The sequence below is a fragment of the Rhinopithecus roxellana genome, chromosome 8 (assembly GCF_007565055.1).
Source record: "Rhinopithecus roxellana isolate Shanxi Qingling chromosome 8, ASM756505v1, whole genome shotgun sequence".
Classification (NCBI taxonomy): domain Eukaryota; kingdom Metazoa; phylum Chordata; class Mammalia; order Primates; family Cercopithecidae; genus Rhinopithecus; species Rhinopithecus roxellana.
This window is the reverse complement of record NC_044556.1, coordinates 13,297,400-13,312,161: the sequence shown is the minus strand read 5'-3', so window position 1 is coordinate 13,312,161 and position 14,762 is coordinate 13,297,400. Positions and strand designations below refer to the sequence as shown.

Below are 14,762 nucleotides of genomic sequence, written 5' to 3'. Positions count from 1 at the left end.
ATCTCAGCTCACTGCAAGCTCTGCCTCCCAGGTTAGCCATTCTCCTGCCTCAACCTCCCGAGTAGCTAGGACTACAGGAGCCCGCCACCTTGCCTGGCTAGTTTTTTTGTATTTTTTAGTGGAGACGGGGTTTCACCGTGTTAGCCAGGATGGTCTCGATCTCCTGACCTCGTGATCTGCCCATCTCGGCCTCCCAAAGTGCTGGGATTACAGGCTTGAGCCACCACGCCCGGCCTCCCTTGCTTTTTAAAGCTGAATCATATCCCATTATGAGGACGCCCCACACTGTGGCCTTGGGCTCATTGGAAGGTTCCCTGGAGCCTTCAGGCCCCTGCACTCTGGGCAGGAGCCCTTCTAACTGGGCACAACTGAAGAGCAGATTTCCTTTGCCCTCTTCTGGGACCTATTTTTTTCTTTTTCCTAATTCGTCTTTTCGTTTTTCCTGAAACATCTTTTTTTTTTGGAGGCAGAGTTTTTTGCTCTTGTTGCCCAGGCTGGAGTGCAGTGGCACGCTCTCGGCTCACCGCAACCTCTGCCTCCCGGGTTCAAGCGATTCTCCTGCCTCACCCTCCCAAGTAGCTGGGATTACAGGTGCCCGCCACCACGCCCAGCTAACTTTTGTGTTTTTAGTAGAGACGGGGGCTTCACCATGTTGTCCAGGCTGGTCTCGAACTCCTGACCTCAGGTGATCTGCCTGCCTCAGCCTCCCAAAGTGCTGGGATTACAGGAGTGAACCACTGCTCCAGGCCTCTGAAGCGTCTTTTTAACCCTTGGGTCTGACTATCACTCCCCTCCTCCATCCCAAACACATCAAAGCCCAACCTTGTCAGCTTCCCGAGACCCTCCCCAGCACCCCAGCAAAGAAGAAGGACCATGTCTCTGGGGTCACACAGGCCTATGTAAAGTATCCCAGCTCCGTCCCTCACTAACTAGGTGGCTAGATTCCCTTCATCTGTGCCCCAGGAGAAACCCTTAGGAATGAAAACAACTACCAATGCTAATGTTTACTTATTTATTTACTGCTTCAGAGACGGAGTCTCACTCTGCTGCTCCGGCTGGAGTGCAGTGGCATGATCATAGTTCACTGCAGCCTTGAGTTCCTGAGCTCAAGCAATCCTCCCACCTTAGCCTCCTAAGTAGCTGGCTAATTAAAAACAAATTTTTTTTTTTGTAGAGATGAGGGAGCTCACTATGTTACCCAGGCTGGTCTAGGACTCCTGAGCTCAAGCAATCCTCCTGCCTTGGCCTCCCAAAGTGCTGGAATTATAGGCGGGAGCCACCGTGCCCACCCTAACCATTATTTATGTGCATAGGTAATATCATTATGTTTTAAATTTATGTAAATAATATAAACATTATTACGTAAATTCAGATAACATAAGCCTTATTATGTGCTTATATAAAGAACATAAATATGGCCGGGCACGGTGGCTCACACCTGTAATCCCAGCACTTTGGGAGGCCGGGATGGGCAGATCACGAGGTCAGGCGTTCAAGACTAGCCTGGCCAACATGGCAAAACCCCATCTGTACTAAAAGGAGAAATATTAGCCGGGCGTGGTGGCACACACTTATAATCCCAGCTACTCGGGAAGGTGAGGCAGGAGAATCACTTGAATCCGGGAGGTGGAGGTTGCAGTGAGCTCAGATCACCCCCCCTGCACGCCAGCCTGGGCAACAAGAGCAAGACTCCATCTTCAAAACAAAGTATATAAATATTACTACTTACATTTGCATAAATATATACTTTATTATATATTTGTATAATTATGTGTTTCTTATAATAGCAAACTATATTATTATTGATAATATAAAGAAAATGACATATCTATACTTATGTAATATAAATGATGGAATATAAAGATTATTTGCAATATGATAAACAGGTAGTTAATTGCAAATGTTATTGGTATGTATTGCGTAGATCAATGTTAACGTATATTGTGTAGATCAATTTTTTTTTTGTTTTGTGTAGATCAATTTTTTTTTTTTTGTTTTGACTCCGTGAGTCTCACTCTGTTGCCCAGGCTGGAGTGCAGTGGCATGGTCTTGGCTCACTGCAAGCTCCGCCTCCTGGGTTCACATCATTCTCCTGCCTCAGCCTCCTGAGTAGCTGGGACTACAGGCCCCTGCCACCACGCCCGGCTAATTTTTTGTATTTTTAGTAGAGACGGGGTTTCACCAGGATGGTCTCGATCTCCTGACCTCGTGATCTGCCTGCCTCAGCCTCCCAAAGTGCAGGTGTGAGCCACCGCGCCTGGCCATGTGTAGATCATTATTATTTACATGTACTGTGTATATCACTGTTATTGGCATATTTTGTACATATCAATGTTATTGACATGTAGTGTGTATGTCACTGTTAATGTGTATTGCGTAGATCAATGTTAGTCACATGTATCGTGTAGATCAATGTTATCGGTATTCATCGTGTATAGCAATGTTATTGGCATGTATTGTATATAGCAATGACATTTGTATGTTTTATGTAGATCCATGTTAATGATCTAGTATAGATTCATGTTATTGGCATGTATTGTGTATATCCATGTTATTGGCATGTATTAAGTATATGCATGTTATTGGCAAGTGCTGTGTATACCCATGTTATGGGCATGTGATGTGTATATCCGTGTTGTTGGCATGTATTGGGTAACTCCATGTTATTGGCATGTGCTGTGTAGGTCCATGTGTTTTTTTTTTTTTTTTTGAGACAGAGTCTCACTCTGTGGCCCAGGCTGGAGTTCAACCGTGCGATCTTGGCTTACTGCAACCTCCACCTCCTGGGTTCAAGCGATTCTCTTGCCTCATCCTCCCGAGTAGCTGGGATTACTGGTGTGCGCCACCGCGCCCAGCTATTTTTTGTATTTTCAGCAGAGACAGGATTTCACCATGTTGGTCAGGATGGTCTCGAACTCCTGACCTCATGTGATCCGCCCTCCTCGGCCTCCCAAAGTGCTGGAATTACAGGCGTGAGCCACTGCGCCCTGCCAGATCCATGCTACTGTCATGTGCTGTGCAGGTCCCTGTTGTTGGCATGTGCTGTTTAGATCCATGTTACTGGCATGTGCTGTGTACATCCATATTATTGGCATGTGATGTATAGATCCATATTATTGGCATGTGTTGTGTAGTTCCATGTTATTGGTATGTGTTGTGCACAGCAATGTTATTGATACGTATCGTGCCTGTCAATCTTTCTTACCTACCGCGATGGAATGGCGAGCCTGGCGCGGTCCTCCCACCCCTGGACGCGAGGGGGCACTCGAGGTGCTCCTGGCCGCGGGTCGCACGCCGGCCCCGCCCCCGAGTCCCGATTGGCTGCGAGCCGTCCGCGGCGTCGCACGCACGGAGGCCCCGCCCCGTCCGCCCCGCGCCGGCCCGGCGCGCCCTCCCTTGGCCGGCGGCGCTTGTTGTTCGGCGGCGGCGGTCGCAGCTCGGGTACCCCTCGGGCGCCCCCGCCGCCGTCCGCGCGCGGCCATGGAGCTGGAGGTGCCGGACGAGGCGGAGAGCGCCGAGGCGGGGGCTGTGCCCTCGGAGGCGGCGTGGGCGGCGGAGAGCGGGGCGGCGGCAGGTAACGGCCCGGCCTCCGGGGGATGCGGCCCGCTGGGCTAGTCCGAGCGCCGAGGGTCGCGGGGCTGTGGGGTCGGGACTGGGGCTGCACGGGCGCTGCGGGGTCCCCGCCGGTTCCGGTAGCCTGGGGCGGGGCAGCCTCCTGGAGCCCCGGGGAGGACGGGGCTGGGGCCGCGCCGGGAAGTGGGAGGCCTGCGGGGTGCCACCTCCCACCGCTTCAGGGCCGGGGGCGACTCGGCGTGGGCGCCGCTGGGGAACCCCGTTCTGCCGGCCTCTGCTCGGACCCGCTCCCCGGGGCTGCCCGGCGTGTGAGTGGCGGCTGCTTGGGTGGAGGAGGCGGGGGTCTCTGAGGCCGTGCGTGTTCATCTCCTGATGTCACCTCCCTTTCTGTAAGTCCTCAGACGTGGGTCCCGGTGCGCGACCTTTCCTCACCTTCCTGGGCCTCAGTTTACCTCCCTGCTACAATGAGGGGAGGAAAAGGGTGACATTTCAAGATGCCTCCACTGCCCCTGCTGTGCACACAGGGTGCCCTGTCGCCCCCTCTCCCTCTCCCCGAGCCTTCCCCCGGGACACACTGGTGGGGCTGCGGGCTGGGCGGGGGGCGCGGCTGTCTCATGCCCCTTTTGGCTGCTTCCTGGCCCTCCAGCCGGGTAGGTGCGGGCAGCTGGGCCTGCTCTTCTTTGGGGACGGTGTGCAGAGCCCAGAGGAAGGGAACGGTTCCTTCTCTGTCGAGGTCACAAGCTCCCAAATCGGAAGTTTCCGGATTCACAAAATCCTCTGCTCCTCCCAGGCAGCCGGCAGCAGCAACGTCTCTGTAGACACCCACACGGGCATCCGTCCTCCTTCTCCCCCCGGGCCTCCCGAAGCTTCCTTGGTTGGCAGGCGGGCAAGCGGGCGGGCGGGCGATGCGTGCTGCCTGGGAGTGGGGGGAGATGTCTGGAGAGAGAGAGAGTGTGGAAGTTATCAAGTCCCCCCTCCACCGCCCCCAGCCTTGAAAGACACTCGTGCTTTCCCTCCTGGCGGCCATCTGGAACTGCTTGGTAGATGACCCGGTTCCTTCCCCAGAGCCAGTGGCCTCGCCCCTTTCTTTGCGGGCAGCCAGTGTCCTGGCCTGGCCAACACGAGACATGGTGGAGGAACCCAGGCAGGGCAGCAGGCCCCAGCCCTGGTTCCTTTCTCGGGCCCCCCAACTTCCGCTGTCAGCCCTCTGACCCCAGCTGGTCAGAGACAAAGTAACCCAGGACTCTCTGACCACGAGAAAACCACACTGTGACCATTCATCTTATCAGGGGCTCTGGGAGCACTGGGGACAGATAAAGTTGCCAGCTCCAGGAGCCATGGCTGGGGCTGAGCATGGGCGGGGAGGGGACAGCTGGAAGGTCAGGGTCCGGCATCTCTGCCCATCCCTGAAATCCACAGAAATCGAACCCCAGCTGGCCATGTATTGCCTCTGAAATGTTAAAATTCAGAGTTGCCTCATTCCTCCAACCCCATCTCTTCTATGTCAGTGCTGGTGAGTTTAGGTGGTGCCTGGCTGGGCCGCAGAGACGTGGGCACATAAAGGGGCCTGCTTGTTCTTCACCGAGATGGTTTCATGCCTCACTGGGGCCTCTCTGCCTTGGCAGAGGTATGTTGAGCCAGGAAATGAGGGGTGCTGAGCGGTGCCCCTGGCTTCTGCCCACTGTATGCCAGGAGTACCTCCCAGTTGTGACAGCCACAAGTGACCCAGACATTGTGCAGTGTTCCCTGGGGGCAGGACGGCCCTGGTGAGAAATGCCACACGTTTATGACTCTGTGAACTGCTTGCTTTTATCTGTGGTCATCTGGAGTCTCCCCACCCTGTGTTGGTATCGGTTTATAGAGAGGGCGAGTGCCAGGCAGTGGTTAATGGGGAGCCCCAGAGTTGTTCCCACCAGGGTCCCCCTCCCAGCTCTGCGCCTCAGTTGCTGTGTGGCTGTCACTTCCCTGGGCTTCAGGGTCCTGTCTGTAAAATGGGGTGATGACCGTGTCTGCCGGGGGCTGGCTGAGCCTGGGATGAGCTGGCACTCATGCTTGGTGACTGTCGTGCCGGTTGGCTGCCTCCTTCGGGCCTCTCCATCGTCAGTGCCTCCAGGCCCCTGCTGAGGCCCATGCCTGGTGGTTTCTGGAGTCAACTCTTGCTGTTAGAAGCGATGGTGACACCTTCCAGAAAGCTCAGCTACAGCGGGAGCCTTGTCCGACGGGCTGAGGGAGGCTGCCCGTTTCCCATGGCGCTGCCAGCTCCCAATGTCGTCCTTGGCGATTTCGGCCAATCCGACGGGAGGCAAAGCAATGTTTCGTTGGTGTTTAAAATCTGGTTCCTCTAATTGCCCGGGCTCCTGGCTCCCGAGACGTGGCCTGAATGTCGTCTCCATGGGCCATGGCTGTGGGGCACGCGGGGGCCATCTCAGGAAGGCCAGGTCTGGGGATGCGGCTGTGCCCGCTGTGGGGGCCGATGGCCTGTGCTGGGGTTTGGTCTGAGCTGTGGCCTGAGTGTGTCTGAGCCTCTTCCAGGCTGTCCTATCTCTGTCATGCCCCAGAATGCTCAGCTCCATCCCTGCCCCTGCCCTACTCCCACGGCTGATCTGTGTCTCCAATGCCCTGGAAAGGTCAGCTGCATCCCTGCCCCTGCCCCACTCCCACAGCTGATCTGGCGGCAAGTGATGTCAGCCTCACCTTCAGAACTGGCCCAGAACCCACTGACTCCTTCCCTGTCCTCTGCCCGCCCCGGGTCCAGCTTGGTCCTCCCCGGTCCAGTTCGACCCTCCCGAGTCCAGCTCGGTCTTCCCCGGTCCAGCTTGGTCCTCCTCCGTCCAGCTCGATCCTCCTCCGTCCAGCTCGGTCCTCCTCCCCCTGAGCCAGGCCCAGCGCTCCTGCTCTTCCTCTGCTCCATGTCCCACATTCCAGGAGGACCCCAAGTCCCACCCCTCCTCTGCTGGCAGCCCTCCATAGCTCCCACCTCCCTCAGGGTCAAAGACACAGTCCTCCTTGAAGCCCATTAGGCCCTGCACAGCCTGCGCCGGGCCCTTGCCCTCCCCTCCGCACTCTGATGCAGGCCCATGGGCCCCTTGCTGTTCCTCCAGCACGCGGGGCGTGGTCCTGCCCCAGAGCCTTTGCACTGCTGTCCTCACCCCCTGCCTGGAATGCTCTTCCTCTCTCTGTCCTTCACTCCCTTAGCACTCTCCAGGTTTTGCGGGAGTATCTCCTCTCCGTGAGACCTCCCCGCCCTGCTGTCACCACACAGTGGCCTCCCCTCCTCCGTCCCCTGCCCTCCCGGTTCCTCTTCCTTGTTTGTGTCACCATAGCACTTGTCACCACCTGAAACATATGGCTCTGCTGACATGTTTTCTGACCATCTCCTCCTGAGCGAGAGCTCTGCGAGGGCCAAGACTGTCTGTGCCACTCCTGCGGCATCCTCTGCACCCGGAAGAGCTCAGCACAGTGCAGATCCTGGTGAACATCAGGTGCACGAGGGCAGCAGTGCCAGGGAGGAAGGGCAGGGTAGAATGGGGTGGCTGGGAAGGTCTTGCCAAGAAGGTGGCATCTGAGGGAGACCTGTGGGTGGTGGGCAGGAAGAGGGCATGGCCCCAGCAGAGGCCCCGCGTGCCTGGCGCACAGTGTAGTGTGGTCACAGGGCGGCCGGGCAGGGAGTCAGCACCACCACCAGGGCCTCCCCTATAGCTGTGGTGGTCTGCATAAAAGGTCAGGGAGGCCTGGCACGGTGGCTTACACCCGTAATCCCAGCATTTTGGGAGGCTAAGGCAGGAGGATCACTTGACCTCAGGAGTTTGAGACCAGCCTGGGGCAACATAGCAAGACCCCTGTCTCTACTAAAAAAAATTAAGAGAAGTAACTAGATGTAATGGCATGCACCTGTAGATCCAGCTACTCAGGAGGCTGAGGCAGGAGGATCACCTGAGCCTGGGAGGCCGAGGCTGCAATGAGCTGTGATGGTGCCACTGCACACCTGGGTGACAGCAAAATTGTATCTCAACAATAACAACAACAAAAAAGGGTCAGTGGGATTGTGGTGTCTCTCGTTGCAAGTCAGCAGGGCGCAGGCGGAGGCTGAGGATGCTGGGGATGGAAAGTTCCTCATTCTGTCCTGCCCTGGCCTCCTCCCAGGATGCAGGTCAGGCACCGTGACCGCCGCAGCCTGGGTGTCCCGGTGGAGAGGCCTCAGGAGCCGGCCCTCCTGGGTTCACACCCAGCGCCACTGCATGCCAGCCGGGGACGCGTGGCCTCGGTGTCCCTGTCTGTAAAGTGGGCGTGATGGCCGCTTTTCTCCTGGGCTGCATGGAGAATCGTGGGGTAAAGCCCTTAGAAGGCATGGGGCAGGCAGCCGGCCCCGCGAGAGAGCTGGGATGCCCCTTCCCTCCCAGGTTGCCGTTGGAGGAGGAGTCCCCTTCGTGTGCTGCTTCCGGGGGGCCAGGTGCCAAGCCAGCTCACCTGGGTGCTGGGGTCCACCGTGGGAGTCAGGGCTCGCGAAAGCGTGGGGTCCATTCCTGCAGGTCCTCGCGTGGGCTCCAGACCTTTGTTGAACACCTCATGTGGGCCGGGTGGGGCTCAGGGTGCCCGGTCTTTTGGTGCCAAGGGGACTCCCTCACTGACCCCTTGGAGCCCTCATGTTGCTGGGCGTCAGGCTGTGGATGGCAACATGTGGCCACATGAGACCCCAACCGAATCTGTCCATGCCAGTTCTTGTCAACAAAGTTTTATTGGCAACGGCCACACCATTTGTTCGCTTGCCGGCCTTGGTGGCTTCCATGCTGCAGCGGCAGCGCTGGTAGCTGAGTGGTCACGCTTGGGACTGCGTGTTCCGCAAAGCCAAAAACACTTGCTGCCCGGTCCTTTATGGAAGATGTTTGCCCAGCCCAGAGCCAGGCTGCGTTGGGCGGTGGTGAGTGTGGGGAGGGTACCTGGGAGGTTGAGTGGCCAGGCCTGTGGCAGCCGAGGACTCAGAGGTGACTGTCGCCACGAGCTGAATAAGGATGGGCTGCGGCTCAGGCGACGTAGGCGGTGGGACAGCCACGCCGAGCCTGTGGGGTGGGAACGTGCTGCACCCACTTGAGCTGCAGAAGTGAGGTCGTTGCGGTGGGAGAGGGTCGCGTGGGGTCGGAGTGAGGACAGCGGGCCACACTGGCGTCTGAGTGGGGCGGCGAGCACCCGTTCACAGCCCTGGCGCCTGGTGGGGGATGGTCTGTGGGCAGCCGTGCTCTGTGGGGTTGGGGCGGGTGTCCAGGTGAGTGGCGCTGGTGCCTGGACAGGGCATGGGGAGGTGAGGGCTGGTGAGGGAGATGAGGGGCCTGGAAGGATTTTGGCCCAAGCCCTGGAGCTGGTGGCCAGGGTGGGGAGGACTGAGGACAGAGCAGGACTGGGAACACAGGCTCTGTGGCAGGCGTGTGCCGATGTGGGGTGAGCAGGCAGTGGGGACCCCCAAAGCAGGTGGAGCCTCCAGGAGTCTGGGCGGGGTGGTCCCAGGGCCTGGTGTGGACTGAGCTGAGCCTGCCTTGGCCACTGAGACCCGTGTGCCTTTGAGCAAGTGACTTTCCTCTGTTTTAAAATTTTAAAACTTTTTTTGTAGAGATGAGGTTTCACTATGTTGTCCAGGGTCCAAGGATCTCGAACCCTTGATCCCAAGCAGCCCTCCTGCCTCCGCCTCCCAAAGTGCTGGGATTACAGGCATGGCCCCGACGGTGGCCCCTTCTTTGCCTTTTGGAACAAGAGCTGCGGGTATCCTGAGTACCTGGCAGGACAGGGATGGGTGAGGGCCCAGCCCCTGGGAAGCTGCAAGACCTGGGTCTTTCTTTACAGATGGGGAAACCGAGGCTCCAGGAGGGCTGGAGAGTCCACACAGGTTGGGGCCGTGAACAAGGAGCGGGGCCTAGGCCTCCCTGCTTCCTGCCACCTGGCCTGGGCAGCGTGTCCCTTTACACAGGACCAGGCCGGGCAAGACCCTGTAAGGATTTGCCGGCAGGCGCCAGCTGGACAGGGGCCGCAGTGCTGCCAGTGCTCGTGGGGATTACAGCCTGAGGGGATTAGCTCGGAGCCCCTGCACCTGCCTCCCTGCCACGCTGAGAGGCCAGCTTAGGAGGGGCTGGAGTTGAGCATGAGGGCCCCCAGGTGCCTGAGCTGATGGGGTGCCAGGGGACCGGGCCTCTGGCTGAGTGAAGAGAGAACCCCAGCACCCTGCCTGGCCACTGTCCGCCACTCAGGTGGGGCTGCTGATGACGGTTTGGGGGAGTGGGGTGCGCTTCGGGTGTCGTCAACATGTGCTCTCCTGTGTGTGCTTTGGCCAGGTGCTGGGGGCCGGGGGAACAAGAGGGCCAGGCCCCCAAAGGAACTCTGGGAGTGGGGCCAGGATGTGCAGACAGCAAAGAAAAGCAAAACATGCAACGCAGTGGACGAGACAAGTGCCGGGGAGAAGAGCTGAGCAGAGGAGGGGAGAGAGCGGCGGAGGAGGTGCCCTCAAGGCCGGGGACTCGGGGGTCGTGCTTGAACAGAGATCCAGGGGAAACCAGGGGGTCGTGGAAGTGTAGGGGGAGCCCCGACTCAGGAGCTCACAGGCACCCCCTGGTGGCTGCTGTGGGGAGGACAGATGGGGTGAGGGTGGGAGCTGGGCTAGGGGAACCAGGGCAGAGGGGAACATGAGCAGTGGGCCATCTGGGATGGATTTTGGGAGCAGAGCCAGCAGGACCTTTTGAAGGGTTGAGTGTGGGGCTGAGGGGGCTTGAGTTTGATACCAAGATTTGAGCCTGAGCCCTGGAAGGACAGAGCCGCCCTCAGCCAAGATAGATGCAGGAGGGGCAGCGTGGGGGCCGCCGGTGCCCAGCATGGCCGAACTGCGTGTAAGACCCCAGGAGCCCCTGTGGGGAGCATCGGGGGGAGGTGGTGAGAGCCGGCAGTAGGACTGGGTGGGGCCGTCAGGACCCCGGTGGTGGCCGTGCTCAGTGGACGGTGTCTCTGTTCCATCACGCTGTTGGCAGGAGGACAGCTGAGATGAGCGGGTTCGGTTGCTCAGCCGCTCCGTGCCTCGGTTTCCTCATTTGGAAAGCAGGGTCCCTTGAGGAGTAGATGAGTCAATGGACACAAAAGACTCAGAGCCGGCCCTGCCCATGGTGAGCGCCCAGGGAGTGGGGAGAGGGACGTGAGCGGGCAGTTCCAACTGTGTGCCCTTCCCATGCGGTGCTGGGCCTGGCCACCTGTGTGCACTGACATCAGCAGGGCTGCTTGGGCAGGGAAAAGAGCCTGGGGTGGGAGCAGCTGCCTTGGGGCCCGTGCCTGCAGTCCCAGTGTGCCCATGTCTGGCTTGTCCATCCTCCTGGGGGGAATGCATTTCCCCAGGCGCATATGAGTCAGCTTGGCTTGGCGTCTGCTGCTAAAACAAACATCCCCGCTCTCCTGGCCATCCCAGAGGCTCGTTTCTTGCTTGTGTTGGGGGCTATGGTGGTTTTGCTCCCCTGATCTCTCAGATCCAGGTTGACAAAGGTGCTGTCACCCCCAGTGCAGTAAAGGCTCCATGCTTCTGGAACCCAGAAAGGTGGTACATGTATTAAAATGCACTCTGATTGGTTTTAATCAGGTCTGGTGAGGCCAAGAGAACAGGAGGTGACTGCTATTGAAAAGCTCTTGTGCTGGGCGCGGTGGCTCAAGCCTGTAATCCTAGCACTTTGGGAGGCCGAGAAGGGCGGATCATGAGGTCAGGAGATTGAGACCATCCTGGCTAACACCGTGAAACGCTGTCTCTACTAAAAAATACAAAAAAAAAACCTAGCCGGGCGAGCTGGCGGGCGCCTGTAGTCCCAGCTGAGTCCCAGTCGGGAGGCTGAGGCAGGAGAATGGCGTAAACCCGGGAGGTGGAGCTTGCAGTGAGCTGAGATCCGGCCACTGCACTCCAGCCTGGGCGACAGAGCGAGAGTCCGTCTCAAAAAAAAAAAAAAAAAAAAAGGAAAGCTCTTGTGTTACAGTTCCCAAAAGAAAGGGCCCGACTGCGACCCACGCAGGGCCACCCCACGCAGCACCAGCGTCAGGCAGGAGCCAGAGGGCAGAAGGGTTGGGCCAGGGCCTGTGTGAGGCTTTGGTGGGAAGGAACGGGCCAGGCGGGGTAGGTGGGCTGGGTGTGCCTGGGATGGGCTGGTTTGACCCCCAGCTGTTTGCAGCTCCTGGCTTTTGGGGTGGTCCCTGGTCTGGGAGCTGGCCCTGGGGTGATTCAGGACAGGGAACCTGGGCGTGGCACGTGAGAGTTTGATCAGGCGTGTGGGCTCGCAGTTGGTTGCTCTGCACATCACAGTGTGCTCGCAGGAATCCGCTAACCCTGGAAGGGGCCGTCATCCCCAGATCAGCGAGGCCCCCCAAGATGTCGTAAAAGCCAGAAAACAAAACGCAGCATCAGCACTGTATAGACCGGGCGCTCGTGTTCCGGCAGCAGAGGGTGCATCCGTCTCTCCCATCCTCACCAGCCACATGGGCGCAAGGCGACTTCTTCCCTCACTGCGTCATTGCAGCGTATATTCGTCTTCCTGTGACTCAGAGAAAAAGTCTTCGTGGATCTTCTCAGCATTTCCTCTGTTTTCTTGGAACTGCGTTTGCACAAGGGGAGCAGAGACCACTCGAGAAGGGACTCGCCACACAGGCGCTCCTTCGAGCTCCTCCCGACGGTCACCTGTGTTTCTATCAGAGCTGGAAAGTGGAGTGTCCCCACCAGGGAGACGCGGTCACCACCAAGGCCGGCTCCGAGCTGCCGCAGCTCCTGCAAGCTCCATGGCCCCGGCCTCGACCCTCCCCGGCCCATTTTCTTTGCACAGTTCCTTCTTGTAAGCACACACATGTCAGGTTGAACTCTGACCTCATTTTCTGGGACCTGTATGATTGTGTCTTTCCCAGTCTACAGTTGCCTGTCACCATCTTGTTGATTCGTAGGAGCTCTTTATTTGTTATGGCAGCTATTCATGTATTGGTGACACAAGTGCAAGTACTTCTTTGCCCATCTTCTCCTACGATGATTGTTAACGCCCGGCAGGTATTTTGGGGTTTATGTGGTCAAGCTTATCACTCTTGCCTTTTTTGGTTTCCTAGTTTGGTGTCATGGATGGGAAAGTCTTCCTGTTCTGGGGTTATGATTAAATTCTGCTAAGACTTTTATAACTTAGCTTCTTTTTTGTTCACAATTCTTTTTTTTTTTTTTTTTTTTTTTTTTTTTTTTTTTTTTGTAAGAGTCTCGCTCTGTCCCCGGCTGGGTCTGGATATGGCATCTCGCTCAGCAACTCCTCCCCCCGGGTTTCATGTTCCTGCCCAGCTCCGAGTAGCTGGGACTATAGGCGCCCGCCACCCGCGGCTAGTTTTTTGTATTTTTTTGAGACGGGGTTCACCGTATTAGTGATCGATCTCCTGACCTCGTGATCCGCCCGTCTCGGCCTCCCAAAGTGCTGGGATTACAGGCTTGAGCCACCGCGCCCGGCCTTTTTTTTTTTTTTAAGACAGTGTCTCACTGTGTCACCCAGGCTAGAGTTCAGTGATGTGATTGTAGCTTGCTGCAGCCTCAACCTCTTGGGTTCAAACCAGCCTCCTAACTCGCTGGGACTGCAGGTGTGCACCACTGTGCACGGCTAATTTTTAATCTCTTGTGGAGACAGGGTCTTGCCATGTTGCCTGGGCTGGTCTTGAGCTCCTGGCCTCAAGTGATCCTCTTGCCTTGGCTTCCCAAAGTGCTGAGGTTACAGGTCTGAGCCGGTGAGCCTGGCCTATTTCTGGACTTTTTGTTCTGCTCCATTCCTCTGCCTTTGCCTTCATGCCACAGCCGTGTCTTGTCTTGAACAAATGATAACATGTTCACAGTTAAAAAAAAAAAGTAATCAGACATGCAGTGAGTAAAAAGTGAGTCCCACCTCACCCTCTCCATCTCCGTGGAGATGACGACTGTCACCGCAGGTGTTTCTCTGGCCCATACATTTGGGGCTCAGATTATATCAGGCTTTTTAAAATAGTGTATTTGGAAAGCTTTCCAGTCTATAGAAGGGGCAGGAATGCTACAGTGAACACCCATACAGCCCGCACAGAGATCCGCCAGCTGCTAACGTTTTGCCATGTCTTTATCATTCTGTGTGGGAGTGTGTTAGTGTATGCGTGTGTGCGAGTCTGTGTGTGTGAGTGCGTGAGTTAGCGTGTGCATGTGTGATTTTGTCAGGCCGTTTGCATGTTGGTTGCTGGCACGGTGCCTCTCTGCCTGAAGCAGCCAGTTCCGTTATTTGTGGTAGTTCTTTATTTTAATTATTTTAATTATTATTATTATTTTTTTTTTTGAGACGGAGTTTTGCTCTTTAGCCCAGGCTGGAGTGCATCTCGGCTCACTGAAACCTCCGTCTTCCGGTTTCAAGCGATTCTCCTGCCTCAGCCTCCCGAGTAGCTGGGATTACAGGCTCCCGCCACCACGTGCGGCTGATTTTTTGTATTTTTAGTAGAGATGGGGTTTCACTATATTGGCCAGGCGGGTCTCGAACTCCTGATCTCGTGATCCACCCACCTCAGCCTCCCAAAGTGCTGGGGTTACAGGCGTGAGCCACCACGCTGGGCCTGTTTGTGGTAGTTAGTTTGTGAAGCTGCTGCAGACACTTCAGGTGCACACTGAGGCCTGACTGCAGGGGATACCCAAGGTTGGGTTCCTGTGAGCTTCTGGGCACGATGTTTCCATCAGCCAGTTGATACGTGACCTTGTTGTATGTCCGTTTCTATTTAAAGGCATCTTACTTTAGGGCTGGGCGCAATGGCTCACGTCTGTAATCCCAGCACTTTGCGAGGCTGAGGCGGGAGGATCGCCGGATCGCTTGAGCCCAGGAGTTGTTTTTTTTTTTTTTTTGAGACGGAGTCTGGCTCTGGCGCCCAGGCTGGAGTGCGGAGGCTAGTTTTTTGTATTTTTAGTAGAGACGGGGTTTCACCGTATTAGCCAGGATGGTCTTGATCTCCTGACCTTGTGATCCGCTCGTCTCGGCCTCCCAAAGTGCTGGGATTACAGGCTTGAGCCACCGCGCCCGGCCGAGCCCAGGAGTTTGAGGCTGCAGTGAGTCGTGATTGCGCCACTGCACTCCAGCCTGGGCGACAGAGTGAGATCCTAAGAAAATTTTAAAGACACCCATGTTGTTGATTTACCACAGGGAGCTCACGGACTGCAGGCCTTG

The 14,762-nt window shown here is 56.9% G+C and overlaps 1 protein-coding gene across 9 annotated transcripts in view; it reads left to right on the top strand.

The window, feature by feature from the left end:
- Positions 1 to 3,384: 3,384 nt before the first annotated feature.
- The window catches only part of PIP5K1C (phosphatidylinositol-4-phosphate 5-kinase type 1 gamma), a 65,040-nt gene continuing 53,662 nt past the window's right edge, over positions 3,385 to 14,762 (top strand). For 8 of the 9 annotated variants that reach the window (XM_030935860.1, XM_010367282.2, XM_010367280.2 and 5 more), the window contains exon 1: positions 3,385 to 3,574. In XM_030935860.1, coding sequence (XP_030791720.1) covers positions 3,481 to 3,574 — 94 coding nt within the window. In that variant the 5' untranslated portion in view covers positions 3,385 to 3,480. The remainder of the gene's footprint in view (positions 3,575 to 14,762) is intronic. The other variant, XM_030935858.1, reaches the window with a different exon arrangement.